We start from the raw sequence: 22778 nt of genomic DNA, 5'->3' as shown, positions 1-22778 counted from the left end.
CGCGACACCTCCCTGCTTCCCTCTCATGATCTCCGGCCCTTTGATGCAAACCCCTTTTCCCTGTGTGCCCGTTTGTCTTCCCCGTTCCCAGGCCGGCACCCAGCTCTGCCGATACCAATCCCTTGCCCCTCCCCGTACAATAGAAAGCTTCCCTCCTCAAAGGACCCCCGAGATGATCAAAGCCCCCCCATCCCACGAGATCCGATCGAACCCCACACACTCCGTGAATCGGCGGAATATCCAGCTGCGCGATGATCATCACCTGTTGTGAACGGGGCGGGGACTTCCACTGTAACCTTGCGTGGGAACGGGCTGGGAAGGGGGGGATTCTGAGGATGTCTTTCCGTACTTCAAAGTATCGACGAGAATGTGTTACATGCAATAAACAGATAAACGTGTGTATAAGAGGCCAGGCCTCAGGGATGCAGTTAGAGCACCTCAGAACGATACCTTCTGTCCGTTTCGTTGTGTTCTCCTCCGGAGAGAATAAAAACCTTGTTTCCTGCCTTCCAGTCTCCAGCGCCTGCCTCTTCAATAGTTTAACTTCTTTGTGGGTTCAAGAGGCGACACCGCCGGGCAATACTTAAGGATCTTATATTCTGGTTGGTAGTGCCCCCCAATTATTTTCTACACTGAAGAAGCTAGAATTGGCACCGACTGGGTCCAAATGAAGCTCCAGGACAGCTAAAGTAATGTCCCTACTCCACTTAATCCTAAACCAAGCAGACCATCATCAGCTGTGTTTGAAGATCCATTATGTGCTATAACACGGGCATTGCAACTCACCGATGATAACCCTGCGGTCATCCACAATCAGCATCTTGCTGTGGATGTAGATGAGCTCGGTGACGAGTGAGCCGCTCGGCATCTCCCCGTGGGTCCGCAGTCCGCACACGGAGAAGTAGTTCTTCCACTCATTACCAACTGGAAAAGGGGGAGAAAGAAAGTTACCCAACAAAAATAGACATTAAGGCGATAAGGCCTTGAATTAACTGGAAATCAGAGATGACAAGACCAAGTTAGCCACAACTCCAGATATACAATACTTTAAAAGCAACTTTGCAGGCCCTTCATGTCTCCATTTGCAAATTTTTACTAGACTTTGGGCAAGAGAAAAATTAATGGATGAGCAATACTTACACATCACTCGTCGAAAGAGGCACGCACACTCAACAAACACTAAGATCAGAGCTGGGAGCTGGGTTGAATGCAACAAAATCAAGGCCAATATTGCTGACCTGCCCTTGGTCACGGGAAGCACCTGTAGGGCAGTAGATTTACTATTATTAAGTCCACATCTATTTACGTTGACAATATGTTGAAGCCTACATTGTGGAGTTGATATATAATCAGGTTGATATAAAAACTTCAATATTGCCATAAAACACTCTGTGCAGTGGCCACTCAGGGTTCATAACATCCCAGCTAAACTGACAGTGCACATAGATGCAGGCCAAGACAGTGCGGAGGGCAGCAGTGAACAGCGTCATAAGTACTGCACACCATGACCATGTGCCCCCCCCCCCCAAAATGCTGCTGTAAAGGGACATCTTGCACAGGGTGAAACATTCCGTTCCATAGTCTCCCACAGCGTCCATGCAGAGTTTGTGGCCACTTGAACATCTCCCTCTTGTCCCAGCCGCCCTGGTGTTCTTTGCCGGCATGCCTGGACCCATCCTGCCTCGGATGGTGGTCTTTGCCGGTATGCCTGGACCCACCCTGCCTCGGATGGTGGTCTTTGCCGGCATGCCTGGACCCACCCTGCGTCGGATGGTGGTCTTTGCCGGCATGCCTGGACCCATCCTGCCTCGGATGGTGGTCTTTGCCGGTATAAATGAAAGAGTTGGCTAGGCACACCGTATTTAACTATGCACAATGATAATCGGTATTTGTTCTATTTGTCACATGCGTGCTGCTTAGGTGGGCACAATGTCCATAATGTGCTTTATCAATAAACAGAAATACTACAAGCGGAACCGCTTGTCCTAATGCGCACAGTTGCTTTACCTGCTGGGTTGCTACTGTTTGAATAAACTGTCCTATTCAACAGACATTACTTGACAATACGTTGTGCAATCGACATTAGTAATGCAAAAAATATTTTCAAAGAAACTTTACTGTTCAATCCTTTATGCTTTAGACGAAAAAGTTCACATATTATACTCCAATTGTATACATCATTGGGTTATATTAACATTTTCTCAATTATAACTTGCAGTACATATACATTTCTTTATAGTGCCCTATGCATTTCGGGCCCTTGGCCCTTCTTCGGGGGCAGAATCTTGTAATCACGAATTTCTACCTTAGGTTGTTACTAGGAACATTGTTCAATGTCCTGCTCAGATGCTCGCCGAATTGTTGAGAAATCGTCACGTGGTGATCAGTGGATGGAAGATTCAGTCAAGTGAATTCTACCTCTTACGCGGGTTCAATGTCCGCTGTGACTCATCTCAGAAGAGTTCCGGCTTGCCTCTAGGGTGCGGGACCCTAGAGGCAAGCCGGAACTCTTCTGAGATGAGTCACAGCGGACATTGAACCCGCGTAAGAGGTAGAATTCACTTGACTGAATCTTCCATCCACTGATCACCACGTGACGATTTCTCAACAATTCGGCGAGCATCTGAGCAGGACATTGAACAATGTTCCTAGTAACAACCTAAGGTAGAAATTCGTGATTACAAGATTCTGCCCCCGAAGAAGGGCCAAGGGCCCGAAATGCATAGGGCACTATAAAGAAATGTATATGTACTGCAAGTTATAATTGAGAAAATGTTAATATAACCCAATGATGTATACAATTGGAGTATAATATGTGAACTTTTTCGTCTAAAGCATAAAGGATTGAACAGTAAAGTTTCTTTGAAAATATTTTTTGCATTACTAATGTCGATTGCACAACGTATTGTCAAGTAATGTCTGTTGAATAGGACAGTTTATTCAAACAGTAGCAACCCAGCAGGTAAAGCAACTGTGCGCATTAGGACAAGCGGTTCCGCTTGTAGTATTTCGGTCTTTGCCGGTATGCCTGGACCCACCCTGCCTCGGATGGTGGTCTTTGCCGGCATGCCTGGACCCACCCTGCGTCGGATGGTGGTCTTTGCCGGCATGCCTGGACCCACCCTGCGTCGGATGGTGGTCTTTGCCGGATTGCCTGGACCCACCCTGACTTGGATGGTGGTCTTTCCCGGCATGCCTGGACCCACCATGCCTCGGATGGTGGTCTTTGCCGGATTGCCTGGACCCACCATGCCTTGGATGGTGGTCTTTGCCGGCATGCCTGGACCCACCCTGACTTGGATGGTGGTCTTTCCCGGCATGCCTGGACCCACCCTGCCTCGGATGGTGGTCTTTGCCGGCATGCCTTGTCCCACCCTGCCTCGGATGGTGGTCTTTGCCGGCATGCCTGGCCCCACCCTGCCTCAGATGGTGGTCTTTGCCGGTATGCCTGGACCCACCGTGCCTCGGATGGTGGTCTTTGCCGGCATGCCTGGACCCACCCTGCCTCGGATGGTGGTCTTTGCTGGCATGCCTGGACCCACCCTGCCTCGGATGGTGGTCTTTGTCGGCATGCCTGGACCCACCCTGCCTCGGATGGTGGTCTTTGCCGGCATGCCTGGACTCACCCTGCCTCGGATGGTGGTCTTTGCTGGTATGCCTGGACCCACCCTGCCTCAGATGGTGGTCTTTGCCGGTATGCCTGGACCCACCCTGCCTCGGATGGTGGTCTTTGCCGGCATGCCTGGACCCACCCTGCCTCGGATGGTGGTCTTTGCCGGCATGCCTCGACCCATCCTGCCTTGGATGGTGGTCTTTGCCGGCATGCCTGGACCCACCCTGCCTTGGATGGTGGATTTTGCCGGTATGCCTGGACCCACCCTGCCTCGGATGGTGGTCTTTGCCGGCATGCCTGGACCCACCCTGCCTCGGATGGTGGTCTTTGCCGGCATGCCTGGACCCACCCTGCCTCGGATGGTGGATTTTGCCGGCATGCCTGGACCCACCCTGCCTTGGATGGTGGTCTTTGCCGGCATGCCTGGACCCACCCTGCCTCGGATGGTGGTCTTTGCCGGCATGCCTGGACCTGCCCAGCATCAGATGGTGGTCTTTGGCGGCATGCCTGGCCCCTCCCTGCCTCAGATGGTGGTCTTTGCCGGCATGCCTGGACCCACCCTGCCTCAGATGGTGGTCTTTGCTGGCATACCTGGACCCACCCTGCCTTGTATGGTGGTCTTTCCCGGCATGCCTGGACCCATCCTGCCTCGGATGGTGGTCTTTGCCGGCATGCCTGGACCCACCCTGCCTCGGATGGTGGTCTTTGCCGTCATGCCTGGACCCACCCTGCCTCGGATGGTGGTCTTTACTGGCATGCTGGACCCACCCTGCGTCGGATGGTGGTCTTTGCCGGCATGCCTGGACCCACCCTGCGTCCGATGGTGGTCTTTGCTGGCATGCCTGGACCCACCCTGCTTTGGATGGTGGTCTTTGCTGGCATGCCTGGACCCACCCTGCATCGGATGGTGGTCTTTGCCGGCATGCCTGAACCCACCATGCCTTGGATGGTGGTCTTTGCTGGCATGCCTGAACCCACCATGCCTTGGATGGTGGTCTTTGCTGGCATGCCTGAACCCACCATGCCTCGGATGGTGGTCTTTGCTGGCATGCCTGAACCCACCATGCCTTGGATGGTGGTCTTTGCCGGCATGCCTGGACCCACCGTGCCTCGGATGGTGGTCTTTGCCGGCATGCCTGGACCCACCCTGCCTCGGATGGTGGATTTTGCCATCATGCCTGGACCCACCCTGCCTCGGATGGTGGTCTTTACTGGCATGCCTGGACCCACCCTGCGTCCGATGGTGGTCTTTGCCGGCATGCCTGGACCCACCCTGCGTCCGATGGTGGTCTTTGCCGGCATGCCTGGACCCACCCTGCGTCCGATGGTGGTCTTTGCTGGCATGCCTGGACCCACCCTGCCTCGGATGGTGGTCTTTGCCGGATTGCCTGGACCCACCATGCCTTGGATGGAGGTCTTTGCTGGCATGCCTGGACCCACCCTGCCTCGGATGGTGGATTTTGCCGGCATGCCTGGACCCACCCTGCGTCGGATGGTGGTCTTTGCTGGCATGCCTGGACCCACCCTGCCTCGGATGGTGGTCTTTGCTGGCATACCTGGACCCACCCTGCCTCGGATGGTGCGCTTTGCTGGCATGCCTGGACCCACCCTGCCTCGGATGGTGGATTTTGCCGGCATACCTGGACCCATTATTTCCCATCTATGCTGCTAGCAGTACCAACACGTTGGAAGTGTGGAACATTCCCGCCACAGACTGGGATGAGGACATCAGTTCCTCTACCACAAGACATCCAACAACAAGCATTGGCCAATTGCAACTGACCCGAGCTAACGATATTGCCTCCAGACGTCCACTTGTTCATCCCAGAAATAAAGTAGAGGTTCCCTGAGATCACGTGGAAGTATGCGCTTATTCCATAAGCTTAGCCTTGTCTTGTGAAATGTTTTGTTTGATAAGTTTGTTATGATTGTGAAGGAGCGTCATCCAGTACGGATGGGAGTAAGACGTTTTTTTCTGAGCTCAGAAAGGGACAACACTTTATTAATGTGCACGTTTGATGGGATGCAACTGGTGAGGTTTTCTCTGTTGCGAAGGTGTAAGAGGTACTTGCAATGCCATCTTCTACAGCTGACGTGTAACATCGCCAGTGATTATTAGTTCAGAAGGAGAAGACATAAGCGTTGCTAGTGCAGTATTGGCTCCGGATACCAGCTATCTGGCCCACACTGGCACTATGAAGCTCGTCCACCAGCTGCCGTGTCTGAGTTCACTAACTCGTCTCTCATTTAGGGTAAGTGGGGGGAGAAGAGAACGTTCCCTTCAGGTTGACTATCACTCCTAGTCCACAGAGCCTCTCCTGATTCCATGTTACAAACACCACGCGTACTTGGTCATCTATGAATTGGCACACCAGAGCTCATGCGTACTGGAAAACAAGACATGCAAAGATTCATTCCAGACCTATGAATGACAAAACCCATGCGCCACCTGAGTCCGAGTGTCAGAGAACCTGGTGCTGCTGGGGTCACTTACCTACGTCCTTCAGGCGGTGGATTATGGAAGACTCTCCTCTGCAGATTGTGCTGCAAGAAAGAAACGAGCACAGCATCAGACCTAGAGCCTAGGGATGGTGGCTAGCCCTAAGACACTCTATAAAGGAAGACCAGCATTAATTGCTGGCTGGCCAGGAAGGGAATTCACAACATCTACTACAAGCCAGGTGAGACATGTGTTCACTTTTAATTTCCCGGCAAACCTTTATGAAGATGCAAGCAGCAGAGGGCTCCGGGGCGATGTTGCTCAACTAATTTGGTAAAGATATTCGAAAGATCTGCATTACGCTTGCTGCAGTTCGATGTGGTGGTGCTCATTTGGGATAACGTTTCACAGAAGCCGTCCTTACCTGGAGGACAGTGCGAAGCACTTCAAGGACAGAAACCAAAGACAACAAGATTGCTGGTAATACGGGGTAAGATGCAGACGTTCATTTTTAGATGCCTATATTGTTCAACGGGGAGCTCCCCTCAGAGTCTGTACAATCCCTCGGTGACTGGGAGCGGTGCCGGTCAAAAGACATCGTCACATGAGTTTTGACCAACCTGAGAAACATCTCAGTAACTTTACGTGCGCCTCAGTGAGTTGTGTAACCACTGTTTAGAGGAGAGTAGACCCCTTCTCAGATACACCCATGGAAGCAAACTCTGCAGTGCACGAGGAGGTGCCCCTCATGCACTGCAGAGTTGTGACGAGCTCAAACTTGAAGATGGTGTGTTTCACTTCTCAGCATCGTCTCATCTTCTAGAGATAGTTTGTCCCTCATTATGAGTTTGCCAGATTTTGGTGCAGAGGTACCAGGTGGCAGAAATCTCTGATTCAGGTGACTTTCTCCATTCAGGAATCTGGAAATTGTACTTTTTATCCTCGGAATGGGGAGCAACAGGCTGGACTCTGGGACAGTGGATTCCTTAGGCACCGGTTTCCACTGGGTTCCCCAATCTGGCTTAATCTAGGGAAAATCCCTGACTCTGCTAGCTTAGAGATGTCAAGATGTTAACAGGAGGGTGTGGGGTTCACGAGTTCTGGGGCTCAGTGCAGGGTTGGTTTAGGGTGAGGGATCCTCATCTTCCAAACCCTTTGTGCCAGAGGGGATAGGCAGGGGCTGTGCTCCTGTCCGCGTACAGCCACGCGGAAGGAGGGCCTTGTAAATGTTCAGGTTTTAATATGGCATGGTATCCTGTTTACAGCTGCTCTTCTTGATATTGGCAGATAATAATAGAGAGGGTTAGCAACATAGTGATTTGTACAGGATCAACAACTAATCCATAATAAAAGCACCAAATGTGTACACCAGCATTGTATGTGTTCCCTACGGGCGCAGCACTTGTAAGTATTTGCAACGCCAGATATCAGGATTCCTTCAGATCTGTTTTTCTTTATTTACAAAGAGCCTTTATAAACCATTGTGGAGAGATTAGTGTTCATTTTGTGCAAATGTGATGCCCGTGCAAAGTTTGCCCTCATTTGTACCCTTAATATCTAAGAGCCTGTTGTACTGTAGCAGGAGTTGCTAAGCAGCCTGGGTTTGAGCGCACTGACGTCTCTGTGACCTGATGTTTATTTTGCCATGTGACAAAAGCTCAAATGGCTGAATGGCAGGATTGGCAGAGTCTTACCACATAAAGAAGCAGGGCTCTGTTTACAAATCCGACCAAACCAGCTTTGAATGGAGGCCTACAAGGGGCAACAGGAATCTACTTAACGTTTCTTTATTCCTTAAAGGAAAAAGGATGGAACAAAAAATAAAATGGACATCCTATTAATGGTGCTGTGGGGCACACAGCTGTCCCTGGCATGCTGCCTGCTCCCAATGCCCTGAAAGTAGGGTATCCTGTTTTGGGTTTAAACCTATAATAACTAATAAAACCCCACTGAAATAGAAACAGCCATTATCAGTGTAAACACATAAACACTGATAAACACCTGCACAACCACGAACTAAAATGCCATTTAAAGGATGGAAAGTGAGAGAATGGACCCTTTGTATTTCTTTCTGAGGGGGGCCAACATAATGTCACTTTAGTAATAGCAAGAAAACTGCTCTAAGATTCTTCTTCTTGAGTTTTGTTGTTTATGGATTTCCCCAACATATTATTCCTTCTTTCTTTCGTTTCCTCCAGTTTTGTGTGCTTGATAAAGGTGTGGGGTTTAGGGGCATATTTTAGGTCTGGTCTAATTATTTTAGACACTATGGAGAGTCTGGGATTAGTAAAATCATATTTGATCTTTTGACTGTGCACGTGTTTTCACTGATATGGCTGATTGGTGAAATGGCTGGTTCATAAGAACCTTTTCCATATGTACCATTACATTTACCCACAGACAGGGAATGAGTAATCACTTTGATACATCAGCCCCCTATTTTAAAAAGGTATTATTGATGTCAGGTCACCTGCCAAATATCCAAGGCTTTAAAAATTCAATGCAGAGTGAAGTGACAGGCATGTGTGAAAAGAGTGCTGTCAGCGTGCACATGAGATAATGGTGAAAACATGACACGGCATTCCACAAACCAACAAAGTTCACAGCTGTAAGGTGTCCTGTTTTTTGGTGTGATGCCTTCAGCTAATTCTGCATTTTTACGCAACTGCACTTTCCAGCTGGAGGGTTTGAGTCTATAGTTACAGGGTTAACAAAATGATTTCAAGTCTCAGAATACAATGTGGTGTCTGTAAAAATGTCAGGAGTGACTTAAAGTGAGACATATGCCTTGGGGACACCTGGCAGCTGTGAATGTCCGCGCAACAGCAGCACCACCTTAATGTAGTCAGACAAGAGGAGCAGGAAGTAGTGGCAAACATGCTTAAAGCATCACGTTTCAGGTGCTGTAGAATGCAAGGCTACAACATAAGCAGGTATAATTCAAAATGTTAAATGTTTCACAAGGTATTATGCTGTTGGCAGGGTGGACCTCTCCTCCAATGTCACAATATTCAGTAGGGAATCGACCCCTAACTATCTGGAGGAATTTGTTTACAGAAACATTTGAATATAGCACTCTCGCTTTGTTAATCCATTAATAGTACCGTAAGCTAGAAGAGTCCTGACGGAGTGAGTGTGAGAGGTACTGAGATGTGTGAGAGGTACTGAGGTGTGTGAGAGGTAATGAGATGTGTGAGAGGTAATGAGAGGTACTGAGATGTGTGAGAGGTAATGAGATGTGTGAGATGTAAAGAGAGGTACTGAGATGTATGAGAGGTACTGAGATGTGTGAGAGGTACTGAGATGTGACTGTGAGCCAGAGTGCACTACACAGACTTTCTATGCTTAAAACAGTCTAACATAAGTCCATTGCACACCCTGCCAATGTGAGGACGCTACATACCCTGCATGACTTGTCCTGTATATCAAATATGTGCTTTATAGAAATCACAGCTGCAAAAAGAAACCACTCTCTTTTGGGTGTCTCTATCCAATCAGAGGTTTGTGACCATAACTACGTTTGCAAAACAGCAACACCCTCCTCCTTTGCACTACTTTTCTCCACTTTCATGGCTTATTCCTCAGAATTGTAAACTGTCACAAGGTCGAAGTGTGAGGTGTAAAGCCTCTACCCTTGAACAGTTCCTGGTGAGGTCTAAATGCACTGAATATGGGATGCTGCTCAGTTTACGGGTAAACCCCCAGCACCTCTCTCCTCACAATGCCTGATTCCCCTCTGAGCCACCCCCGCTTCTCCAAGTCATGACATCGCAGCTCTGCGTCACATCTGAACCACGCTGCTCTCACCTGCAGCGACAACAACACTCCAGTACTGGGCCGCATGGGCCCTTCAATATTCTGGGTTCCTCTTATTCTGGACACTATGTCCCTTCTCCTAGTTTTGAACTCACATATTTGTATAACCAAGGCCACGTCCTTCCCCTGTTCTGAAGCACTTGTCTTTTTTCTGTGGGTTTTTCCACGTTGTGCAGGCACCAAAATCACATTCGCTGGCAACCTCCAGGCTCCTAAACTTAGTGCATGTTCACGACTGGCTGAAATATTGGATTGCATTTTTTTAGGTTTCGCCCTGGCCGTTGCAACTGCGTAGCAGTTGCTCTGCTCAGGGCGAAATCTTATGATCCTACATATGGGGCTTTGGTTCCGCCTCGGTCTTCCATTGGCTAGCTCCATAAATGGAGGCTAGCCATTGGAAGAGATTGGCTGTCAATCACGCTTTCCCCGTGAAAACGCGATTCGGGGGCGTTTCTCGGTCTTTTTTAAGTCCCGCCCCTTTGTCCTGGGCCGCGCTATGATTGGCTGCCGGCCCGGGACACCCCCGTGACGTCATTCCCCGGGCCGCGCTGTGATTGGCTGGCTGGCCGGGACCTGACTTGTTTTGTCTGTGTAGGTGCATGCTGTTCCCTGCGAGGAGTGTTGTCCGCGACTATGTGATGCGCCCTGTAAGCGCTGTTGTTTTTTGTGTGTGGGCGCTTGCCGTGCTCAGTGCGTGGGTGCACGCTGTGCCCTGCTCGGGGGTGTCATTGCGGGTGCATTCTGTGTCCTGTCAAGCAGTGTTATTTGAAGTGAGTGTATGGGGGGGACTGAGCGGGGGTTTGTTTTTGTTGCCGCCGGCGCACGATGTGCCCCGTTGAGAATGTTACTGTCGGTGAGGGCATGATGTGCCTGCGAGATGTTATCGATGTATAGTATGCCATCGAGGGCGGGGGTGGAGGTCCTCCTCCGGATGCAGCCCTGCCTAGGATTGGCTGCTCTCGGGGTCAGAAGTACTTTGTTTTTTATGCTAATGAGGAGTTGGGGCTTGTAGATATTTACGTTCAGGCGGGAGACGCCCTTCATTCACCCACATGGTCACATGAAGGCCGCATTGGCGCCACTTTCGCTCCTTTTACTAGCAGTCCGCGTTTATTTTCCCCTTTCTGTGTCTGCTGGACGCTGTAGCTCAAGCTCCCCACAGCCCCCTCCCCCCGAGCTCGGCGTCCCGCCGCCCCCTCCGCCCGGCCGTTGATAGTAAAGGGGAGGGGGCGCGGGCGGGAAGAAGATGGAGGCTGCTGAGTGGTGAGTGTCTGCGGGCGCATGTTGTTGACATGAGACCTGTTGGGGCCGCATCCCCCGGCGGCCTGGGCGCCGCTCCCTCCCCGGGCTTTCTCGCGGGGCGGGGGCTGGTGTTGGTTGGAAAAGTGTGTATGTTTTGTTAATGCTTCTTTCAGGCGTTTGTTCGTGCTGGTCGCTCTCCTAGGTCTTTTGGCGCAGGCGACGTGTTGGTTTGGCGAGGTCGCAGGGTGTGTTTACACTGTAGTGTGCTTCGCTGTGGCGCACGTGTCTATCACGGGAGCTTTTTTGTTGCTGGCGGTGTGAGATTGTGGCGTTTGCTGCCGGCGAGTGGATGGATGGGGAGCCCTGGTGCAGGTGGTGCGAGCGCGGTTGATGGTGGTGGAGGCGAGGTGCATGTTGTCGCGCATGGCGCCTCCTCCTCACTACTGCTGTGGGTGTCAGTGAGGGAGATTTAAATAGGCGCTGCGCAGTGTTGCTGCTCGCACGCGGCGGCCATGAGGGTGAGGGGGCTTTGTGCGGCGGGGCTGCCGCGGTGCGTTCCACGCGGAGGGGCGCCCGTCTTGTCCCCGCTTGCCTTGTTTGAGACGCAAGCCGCGCTGCTCCGGGTATCTCTAGTACTGCGGGGATTGTGGCAGTGCAGGGTGCGCGGCCTCCGCCATGTTGGAGGAACAGGAGGCAGGCAGTGCTTGAGGGGGGAGGGGCAGTGCCACCAGGATGGTCTCCTACGGCTTGCCGCTGTGCGCCACCCCTCCAGAGCGGTGAGCCTGGGTCTCCGTGGCCTGCCGACCGCCCCTGTAAAAAAAAAAAAACTCGCTGCACTTTCAAAACCCCGCAGGTGGTCTTCTACCCGCTCGCTTTCCGCCGGTGTGAGGGCTGCGCGCGGCCCCTCCCTCGGCCTGTGCTGCGCACACTGCGGTGGCGCCACGAGGCAGCAGCGCGGAGCACGCAGCGTGCGCTCGAGCGCCCGGCCAGGGAATTCCTTCCCGCTCTGCCCTAAATTCTCGCACCTGTCGTTATCGCTTGCAGGTTCTCATTTCCTCTGCATTTCCTACCCACGTTTCACACGCGTGTTGCTTTCTTATCCCTCCTATATTACTCTCCTAGAAGTGGCTTGCATGGTTTCGTAACTGTTCCAGGAAGTTAACAATTATAAAAGTGAGGACACGCCGGATAACTTTCGCCTCCCTGTCTTTCGGTTTAGTCCCTGATTTTTAGTTTATTATGTTAAGCATTTTTATTATTTAACTTTCGGCATTATTTATTCAAACCCTTCTGTTTTGAAGTAGAAAAAAATCCGACACTTACAAATTTTAGTTTGCACAGTGGCACGTTTTTAGTCATGTCAAAGAAGAGTAGATTAATACTGTTTTCCCTGCGTGCGACAGGCAGGACAATTTTCACACCTACAATTCATTTGGTCACCCATGTCGGGTATGGTTGAGTTGAGGGTACTGTTTATCAAGTAATGAGCATGGGCGGGAGGTTTTTAGGTTTCGCCTGTGTGTGTGTGTGTGTGTGACTGCTCCTGGGTGTGTGTGTGTGTGTGTGACTGCTCCTGGGTGTGTGTGTGTGTGTGACTGCTCCTGGGTGTGTGTGTGTGTGTGTGTGTGTGACTGCTCCAGTGTGTGTGTGTGTGTGTGTGACTGCTCCAGTGTGTGTGTGTGTGTGTGGGGGGGGGGCTCTGGGTGTGGCTGGCTCTGGGTGTGAGGGTCTGGGTGTGTGTGTGTGGTAGTAATTGCTGTCTGCTGAGCTCGTCCGTAGGGTACAATAGTTCTCACATTTGCGAGATATTAAGCTATTGGCAATGTAAATGACAATGCCATTTATTTATCTGTTTTCAAAACCAACACATAAATACAAATTTTGTCATTTACAATGCCAATAGCTCTAACTTCTCCAAAGGCGAAACCGTTGCATTGTAAATGCTTGTTTTTAAAGGTGCCCTATAAATGCTGCTGGTGATGTGCATGTGCCCTGGAGAACATGAGTGACTGTTCTGAAGGACAGCATCTCCGCTAAGACCAGTCCTCTCACGTCTCGTTTCCCTGCTTTATCTTCTCTTCTGTCCTTGTTGGACTGGTTTCTCTTGCATGTTCCTTGAGGCACTTCTCCCACTTGCCAGCTTGTTCCCACGCTTGTGATATCTGTTCCTTTGTAAACGCGAGCTCACAGGGGATACCTCCGTGGTCTAAGCCCTCCCTAGCCTCCTGCCCCCTTCACCTGTTCATAGCACTGTTCTTGCACATAGTCCCCTCTGGCACTCTGCCGCCCGCTCTCTTGCACATAGTCCCCTCTGCCACTCTGCTGCCCGCTCTCTTGTACGCCATCCCCTCTGGCACTCTGCCTCCTGCTCTCTTGCACACCATCCCTTATGGCACTCTGCCTCCTGCTCTCTTGCACACAGTCCCCTCTGGCACTCTGCCGCCCGCTCTCTTGTACATAGTCCCCTCTGGCACTCTGCCTCCTGCTCTCTTGCACACCATCCCCTCTGGCACTCTGCTGCCCGCTCTCTTGTACAAAGTCCCCTCTGGCACTCTGCTGCGCGCTCTCTTGCACACCATCCCCTCTGGCACTCTGCTGCGCGCTCTCTTGCACACCGTCCCGTCTGGCACTCTGCCGCCCGCTCTCTTGCACAACATCCCCTCTGGCACTCTGCCGCCCGCTCTCTTGCACACCATCCCCTCTGGCACTCTGCCGCCCGCTCTCTTGCACACCATCCCCTCTGGCACTCTGCTGCGCGCTCACTTGCACACCATCCCCTCTGGCACTCTGCCGCCCGCTCTCTTGCTCACCATCCCCTCTGGCACTCTGCCGCCCGCTCTCTTGCACACCATCCCCTCTGGCACTCTGCTGCGCGCTCTCTTGCACACCATCCCCTCTGGCACTCTGCCACCCGCTCTCTTGCACACCATCCCCTCTGGCACTCTGCTGCGCGCTCTCTTGCACACCGTCCCCTCTGGCACTCTGCCGCCCGCTCTCTTGTACACCATCCCCTCTGGCACTCTGCCGCCCGCTCTCTTGTACATAGTCCCCTCTGGCACTCTGCTGCGCGCTCTCTTGCACACCATCCCCTCTGGCACTCTACCGCCCGCTCTCTTGTACACCATCCCCTCTGGTACTCTGCCGCCCGCTCTCTTGTACATAGTCCCCTCTGGCACTCTGCTGCACGCTCTCTTGCACACCATCCCCTCTGGCACTCTGCCGCCCGCTCTCTTGCACACCATCTCCTCTGGCACTCTGCCGCCCGCTCTCTTGCACACCATCCCCTCTGGCACTCTGCCGCCCGCTCTCTTGCACACCATCCCCTCTGGCACTTTGTCTCCCGCTCTCTTGCACACCATCCCCTCTGGCACTCTGCTGCCCGCTCTCTTGCACACCATCCCCTCTGGAATTCTGCTGCCCGCTCTCTTGCACACCGTCCCCTCTGGCACTCGGCTGCCCGCTCTCTTGCACACCGTCTCCTCTGGCACTCGGCTGCCCGCTCTCTTGCACACCATCCCCTCTGGCACACTGACGCAAACTTTCTTGCACACCATCCCCTCTGGCACTCTGCCGCCCGCTCTCTTGCACACCATCCCCTCTGGCACTCTGCCGCCCGCTCTCTTCCACACCATCCCTCTGGCACTCGGATGCCCGCTCTCTTGCACACCATCCGCTCTGGCACTTTGTCTCCCGCTCTCTTGCACACCATCCCCTGTGGCACTCTGCCGCCTGCTCTCTTGCACACCGTCGCCTCTGGCACTCTGCCGCCCGCTCTCTTGCACACCATCCCCTGTGGCACTCTGCTGCGCGCTCTCTTGCACACCGTCCCCTCTGGCACTCTGCCTCCTCCTCTCTGGCACACCATCCCCTCTGGCACTCTGCCTCCTCCTCCCTTGCACACCATCCCCTCTGGCACTCTGCCACCCACACACTTGCACACCATCCCCTGTGGCACTCTGCCGCCTGCTCTCTTGCACACGTCGCCTCTGGCACTCTGCCTCCTCCTCTCTGGCACACCATCCCCTCTGGCACTCTGTCGCCCGCTCTCTTGTACACCATCCCCTCTGGCACTCTGCCGCCCGCTCTCTTGCACACCATCCCCTCTGGCACTCGGCTGCGCGCGCTCTTGCACACCGTCCCCTCTGGCACTCTGCCGCCCGCTCTCTTGTACACCATCCCCTCTGGCACTCTGCCGCCCGCTCTCTTGCACACCATCCCCTCTGGCACTCTGCCGCCCGCTCTCTTGCACACCATCCCCTCTGGCACTTTGTCTCCCGCTCTCTTGCACACCATCCCCTCTGGCACTCTGCTGCCCGCTCTCTTGCACACCGTCCCCTCTGGCACTCGGCTGCCCGCTCTCTTGAACACCGTCCCCTCTGGCACTCTGCCGCCGCTCTCTTGCACACCATCCCCTCTGGCACTCTGCCGCCCGCTCTCTTGCACACCATCCCCTCTGGCACTTTGTCTCCCGCTCTCTTGCACACCATCCCCTCTGGCACTCTGCTGCCCGCTCTCTTGCACACCGTCCCCTCTGGCACTCGGCTGCCCGCTCTCTTGAACACCGTCCCCTCTGGCACTCGGCTGCCCGCTCTCTTGCACACCATCCCCTCTGGCACACTGACGCAAACTCTCTTGCACACCATCCCCTCTGGCACTCTGCCGCCCGCTCTCTTGCACACCATCCCCTCTGGCACACTGCCTCCTGCTCCCTTGCACACCATCCCCTCTGGCACTCTGCCTCCTCCTCCCTTGCACACTATCCCCTCTGGCACTCTGCCACCCACACTCTTGCACACCATCCCCTCTGGCACTTTGCTGCCCGCTCTCTTGCACACAGTTCCCTCTGGCACTCTGTTGCCTGCTCTCTTGCACTCCATCCCCTCTGGCACTCTGTCGCCCGCTCTCTTGCACACCATTCCCTCTGGCACTCTGCCGCCCACTCTCTTGCACACCATCCCCTCTGGCACTCTGCTGCGCGCTCTCTTGCACACAGTCTCCTCTGGCACTCTGCTGCCCGCTCTCTTGCACACCATTCCCTCTGGCACTCTGCCTCCTGCTCTCTTGCACACCATCCCCTGTGGCACTCTGCCGCCTGCTCTCTTGCACACCGTCGCCTCTGGCACTCTGCCGCCCGCTCTCTTGCACACCATCCCCTGTGGCACTCTGCTGCGCGCTCTCTTGCACACCGTCCCCTCTGGCACTCTGCCTCCTCCTCTCTGGCACACCATCCCCTCTGGCACTCTGCCTCCTCCTCCCTTGCACACCATCCCCTCTGGCACTCTGCCACCCACACACTTGCACACCATCCCCTGTGGCACTCTGCCGCCTGCTCTCTTGCACACGTCGCCTCTGGCACTCTGCCTCCTCCTCTCTGGCACACCATCCCCTCTGGCACTCTGTCGCCCGCTCTCTTGTACACCATCCCCTCTGGCACTCTGCCGCCCGCTCTCTTGCACACCATCCCCTCTGGCACTCGGCTGCGCGCGCTCTTGCACACCGTCCCCTCTGGCACTCTGCCGCCCGCTCTCTTGTACACCATCCCCTCTGGCACTCTGCCGCCCGCTCTCTTGCACACCATCCCCTCTGGCACTCTGCCGCCCGCTCTCTTGCACACCATCCCCTCTGGCACTTTGTCTCCCGCTCTCTTGCACACCATCCCCTCTGGCACTCTGCTGCCCGCTCTCTTGCACACCGTCCCCTCTGGCACTCGGCTGCCCGCTCTCTTGAACACCGTCCCCTCTGGCACTCGGCTGCCCGCTCTCTTGCACACCATCCCCTCTGGCACACTGACGCAAACTCTCTTGCACACCATCCCCTCTGGCACTCTGCCGCCCGCTCTCTTGCACACCATCCCCTCTGGCACACTGCCTCCTGCTCCCTTGCACACCATCCCCTCTGGCACTCTGCCTCCTCCTCCCTTGCACACTATCCCCTCTGGCACTCTGCCACCCACACTCTTGCACACCATCCCCTCTGGCACTTTGCTGCCTGCTCTCTTGCACACAGTTCCCTCTGGCACTCTGTTGCCTGCTCTCTTGCACTCCATCCCCTCTGGCACTCTGTCGCCCGCTCTCTTGCACACCATTCCCTCTGGCACTCTGCCGCCCACTCTCTTGCACACCATCCCCTCTGGCACTCTGCTGCGCGCTCTCTTGCACACAGTCTCCTCTGGCACTCTGCTGCCCGCTCTCTTGCACACCATTCCCTCTGGCACTCTGCCTCCTGCTCTCTTGCACACAGTTCCCTCTGGCACTCTGTTGCCTGCTCTCTTGCACTCCATCCCCTCTGGCACTCTGTCGCCCGCTCTCTTGCACACCATTCCCTCTGGCACTCTGCCGCCCGCTCTCTTGCACACCATCCCCTGTGGCACTCTGCTGCTGCCTCTCTTGCACACCATCCCCTCTGGCACTCTGCCGCCCGCTCTCTTGCACACCATTCCCTCTGGCACTCTGCCGCCCGCTCTCTTGCACACCATCCCCTCTTGCACTCTGCCTCCTCCTCTCTGGCACACCATCTCCTCTGGCACTCTGCTGCCCGCTCTGTTGCACACCGTCACCTCTGGCACTCTGCCCGCTCTCTTGCACACCGTCCCCTCTGGCACTCTGCCGCCCGCTCTCTTGCACACCGTCCCCTCTGGCACTCTGCCGCCCGCTCTCCTGCACACCATCCCCTCCTGCACTCTGCCTCCTCCTCTCTGGCACACTGACGCAAACTCTCTTGCACACCGTTCCGTCTGGCACTCTGCTGCCTGCTCTCCTGCACACCGTCCCCTCTGGCACTCTGCCACCCGCTCTCTTGCACACAGTCCCCTCTGGCACTCTGTTGCCCGCTCTCTTGAACACCATCCCCTCTTGCACTCTGCCTCCTCCTCTCTGGCATACCATCCCCTGTTGCGCTCTGCCGCCCGCTCTCTTGCCCAGAGCAGTCCATGAGAACACAGAGCTGTTCCTTCAATGGCCGTAGCACAAAGACAACCCCCTGAGTGTGCTGCACCCGCCCCAGCCTGCCCTTTGCTTGCTCACATCACCGCTCTTGCACATAATCTCCTGGGGCTCTTCTCTCACCTCTCTGTTCACAGTGCTGTCACTGGGCGCTCCAGAGCCTGTGCCATCCGTTCCTTCCTTCAGTGGTGTAGCGCATAATCGCATAATGATGAGCCCCCCTGCAGAATGTGATGAGGGGACCCCGAGTTTCCTATACCTTAGAGATTTTCCTTGGCCTTTGGCAGAATAGGGGGGTCTTGACGGGTTGGAGACCTCTGGGGGGTTAGGGACCCTCTGCACCGAAGTGGCCTGCACTATGCCTGGCGTTCCTCAGCTGATGCTTCCAGAGAGGACCTGTGGGTGCTTCAACCTTTGCTGCTCACCTTCACCTGCTCACGGTTCCCCTGGGTCACCTTCACCTGCTCACGGTTCTCCCGTGTCACCTTCCCCTCCTGCTCTCTTAGTCACAGTTGTCTCTGAGCGCACTCAAGCTGGTGGAGCGGTCTCCATCTCAATCCCAGCACGTAAGCAGTGCCCTGAGTGTGCAGCCCCCTCCCCTGACCCCCACCACACCTTCCCCTGCTCACAGTAGGGGGTTTTCACATATCCCATGGGTCACTTTCCCCACAGGCTCTCTTGGTTACAGTTGTCCCTGAGTGCGGGCCAACGTAGGGTTCACCCACCCTCGAGGACACCCTTCTGTTTCCCCTTGCACTGTTCTTGCACTAATAATAATAATAATATGTATACAGCGCGTGGCTCCCTCCCACGGGGGTGTCCCGGTGCATCCCACGTGCCCCCTGCCCACGGTGCTGTCCACGGGAGGTCCCAGCCTGATGTTCCTTCACTGACCCGAGCTCGACTGTAGTATCCGAGTCGAGCTCGGCCTACGTAGGGTCCACCCACCCTCGAGGACACCCTTCCCCTGCTCCGTGTGCTCTTCTTGCATCACCACGTCACCCCAGCCCATGCCCTCACCTGTACGTGAAGTGCAGGATCGCCTGGATGGAGTTCCCTCCTCCTGTGGAGATGTCCCCCTCGAATCCGGGCAGGAGCGGGATGACCACGAACACCCGGAATTTCTTATTCGCCCTGAAAAACAGAAACGCAGAAAACAGGGGGTTCTCACATATTACAGCTTTAGTAATGTTTCAGGAAGGGACAAGACAAACCCGGTCAAATGGATTCTAACTGGCACAACCTGAGCATTTCCCCAGCTTTAATCAATTGCTGCTGTTAAATAAAATTTTAATAAAACACAATTCTGGTATTAATGATGTTTTTAGTGAATGGCCAATCTGGACACCTTCAGAAAGGCTCCCAGGACAAGGAAGATCCGTATGGCTGAGGTATTAAAGTCCCTTGTTTGCCGATAAGCCGGATCGAAACGTCGACGCTACCCCCTACCGCACCTGTACCAATTTCCCCTTCCCCATTACCCCTGTTTACAGCCTTAAGGAAACTCTCCTTGCAACGTTAGAAAATATAATTCAAATGAATAATTTGCATATGGCAAGGTTGCATATAACTGTTTATTGGCCATCAGTTCTGTACAGTCTACTAAATATATGCCCTTTACTTTTCTACACACTTTGAGCTCTCTTGTTTCCCATGTATACACTTGAGCACTCTTTCTTACACGTTCCCTAGAACATTCTCCTACCTTCGTGACTCTCTATTGATTGTTCCTTTAAATGACTAAATAAATATATTATAATAATACTTAGTCATTTTTCTGCACATCTGTTTGTTTTAGTTATTTTCACGATTAACAGACCTTTGTGAGCTGATTAATGCAAGCTCAAATAAGTTGATAATTCTGCTGATCTAACTCTTCCTTGAATATTTGGTCCAGGACCATTGTTTCTTTATAATAACTGAACCCCAGGTCCAGGGGGCATTTGGGAATACCCCATTATTTATAATAGAACCTTATAATGGCATACAATCTGTATTACTTTATATGCATATATTCTATATTAGTTTACCCCTGTGTTTGGAATTCCATGTTCTGACTTTGGCTGTTGAAGTTAACCATCTTTACTGCTGTTTGCTGGAGGTCTGTGCGTGAGGTTGTCCAATACATTGGACTTCGTTTGACTTGTGTCCAGCCTATCCCACCTGGCTCCCAGTGGGTGCTGCCATAGAATTATAAAAGCTTACACCCGGCATACCTTGAAATACCGTCTCCACATTAAATCCTGCCCAGAAACGTGTTCTGCTTTTCAACACCAGACCCCATAATGACCATTCTAGCGGCTAACATTTGTAGGAGATCCTTAGAATTATGGGGCTCCAACCTTCGACCCCCCCCCCCCACCAGTCGCAAGAGGGGATTGAACGAAACAACCTCTGTTTGGCAAAAAGTTCTTACAACCGAACCCTTAAAGAAAGCACACAGATAAATCCAACCTTCTGGGTATCGAATCTGAATATGAGGATTGATGGCGTTCGCCTCATTCCAGGAGACTCCATCAATCCATCGAAAACTGCATTTTCTTTTCCTACTCTGAAGCCTGTACAATGTTTCTACCTAGTTACAGCGAGATATGAACAGGTGCATTATGAGATCAAGCACACTACGAAACCAAAATAAATAAACTCTCATGTATCCAAAGAGCCAAACGTGGCTCGCCCTACCCTCTTCTTGGCCAGTTACTCCCAGAGAGGGGAATTGTCAGAGCTCTGAAGAGCGCCAACCTTCTGTTCAAATTGTTAAATAGGACGGAGATGATGAAGGCAGATACCTTGCTCACAGTACCTTGGAATGACTTCTTTCATATAGGATTTGCCATATTTTACACATTATAAATGTATTCTAACCGGTATATTCTTTGACTTTATACAACTTTGCAAGTCCACCGTTTTGTGGGTCTTACATTGTTGACAAAGTATCGTTTCGTGGATTTTACATTGTTGATGAAATATCGGTTTGTGGATCTTACATTGTTGATGAAATATCGGTTTGTGGATCTTACATTGTTGATGAAATATCGGTTTGTGGATCTTACATTGTTGATGAAATATCGTTTTGTGGATCTTACATTGTTGATGAAATATCGTTTTGTGGATCTTACATTGTTGATGACGTATAATTTTGTGGATCTTACGTTGTTGATGAAGTATCGCTTTTTGGATTTAAATGGTTGATGAAGTAGCTACAACATACTCCAGAGCTGCTCCATAGGTCAGCCTCTGTGATAGACAGCGCACAGCGGCACCTTCCATTCCGCCATCCGCAAAATAAGGCTCTTGAGGGTCTCTGTCCTACAAGAGTTGAGAGACCTCAAGAGAGGGAGAACCTCAAAGTTGAAAGACAAATCATCCTTTTGTCACTAGTTACTGCAGAGCAAAGTATTGTGTCCAGTGAGTCCCACTGACATAAGGCTAGGGGGTGGCTTAGTCTTAAAGCATAACGTTTGATGTGCTCGCCAAAGAAATATGTCCAGATGATGCCCTTTGAAATGGGTAATAAGGTCAAAACGTCATCAGTAACGTGACAGACTAGGTCCTTACTTAAACCATGAGACGGTGTCATATATCCATATATGTGAACCACAATGTACTATATGAACCCAAGTAGCTTGCAGTTATTCATATAGACACATACAGTTTTTGGTGATTTGTCAGTACATGAGTACAGAGCACTTTAGTTGCTGTTCTGAAGCAGGTTTCTTTCTGTTAATAAGTGGTCCTCATAATAAAGAGATATGTTTTTCGCTAGGCCTGCTGTTCTGAGGCATTCATTCTTTAGTAATAATAGAACTAGGGGCTTTTTCAGACCAAGTGTGGAACTGAGGCTTTAGTGACCTACTGCTTCTTGAATAGGTTGTGATCCAGGTTCCCACCAGATATATTGAGTTTCTCTTGTACTTGGTCCTATTTGTTTTCTTTCTTACACTTCTCAGTCTCCAGGTTGATGGTGTCCTTGGCGTGCTGACAGCTAGCAGAGGCGGCGTGCGCGTCAGCCAGGGAGGGTCAGTCCTGGCTGTGATGGCTTTGTAAATAATGCCGCTGGCTGTAACGATGATGCGGGTGGTGCATCTAGTGCGTCTCACTCTGCCTCTTCCTTGTCCTGATGTCATGTTTCCATATGTGTGTGGCATGTTTTGCGGTTCCTCAGTATTCGGTGTCTGTCAGCTGGAACCGGGAGAGGCGTCCCCAGGGACTGGGTGGACAACTTGTCAGAGATGGTTGGGGGAGGGGGGGCAGTGACTCACACTCATGATTACCCAACTGACTGACCAATCGCCATGCTAATAGATGTTTCAACGCATGTGAGGTGTTCTTGTGTCCACTCGTCTACATTTGCAACGGTGGACCACAGTCATGAACCAGGGCAGAGACATCAAGATGGGGGTGACGTTTCATGTATCTTCAGCTCCGGAGTGAAGCGTGTTGCCTCTCGCCTCATCATAGGTTATCACACATGAGCACTGGTGCTTGGGTGACGCTCAGAAGAAAGCGGGCACTCACAGATTCAAGAGGCACAACACTTACATGGACGTGTGCACCGGTATGGAGTCCCAGCTGGGCTGGTGAGTGTGAAGGAAGATGCAGGCATGGAGTGTCTCCCCATTGGAGGTACCGCAACCACTGGCACTCAGGCTGCAGATTACCCTTAGCCATGTTGCGGAGTCATCTGTACCTCTAAACCTGGAGCTTAAGGCCCGTAACGTCCACG

At 52.7% G+C, this 22778-nt stretch overlaps 1 protein-coding gene across 1 annotated transcript in view; it reads right to left on the bottom strand.

Annotated features, from left to right (window-relative positions):
* Window positions 1-22778, bottom strand: part of PLD2 (phospholipase D2) — a 372737-nt gene that overhangs the window by 26608 nt on the left and 323351 nt on the right. The window contains exons 21-23 of the mRNA XM_078670622.1: window positions 19073-19186; window positions 6108-6157; window positions 787-924 (exon numbers count right to left, since the gene is read on the bottom strand). Of these exons, the coding sequence (XP_078526748.1) occupies window positions 787-924; window positions 6108-6157; window positions 19073-19186 (302 nt within the window). The remainder of the gene's footprint in view (window positions 1-786; window positions 925-6107; window positions 6158-19072; window positions 19187-22778) is intronic.

Source organism: Lissotriton helveticus, chromosome 12, assembly GCF_964261635.1.
Source record: "Lissotriton helveticus chromosome 12, aLisHel1.1, whole genome shotgun sequence".
In the NCBI taxonomy this organism is placed as follows: domain Eukaryota; kingdom Metazoa; phylum Chordata; class Amphibia; order Caudata; family Salamandridae; genus Lissotriton; species Lissotriton helveticus.
Note: the sequence above shows the minus strand (reverse complement) of the source record. Positions and strands in the feature narration are given on the sequence as shown.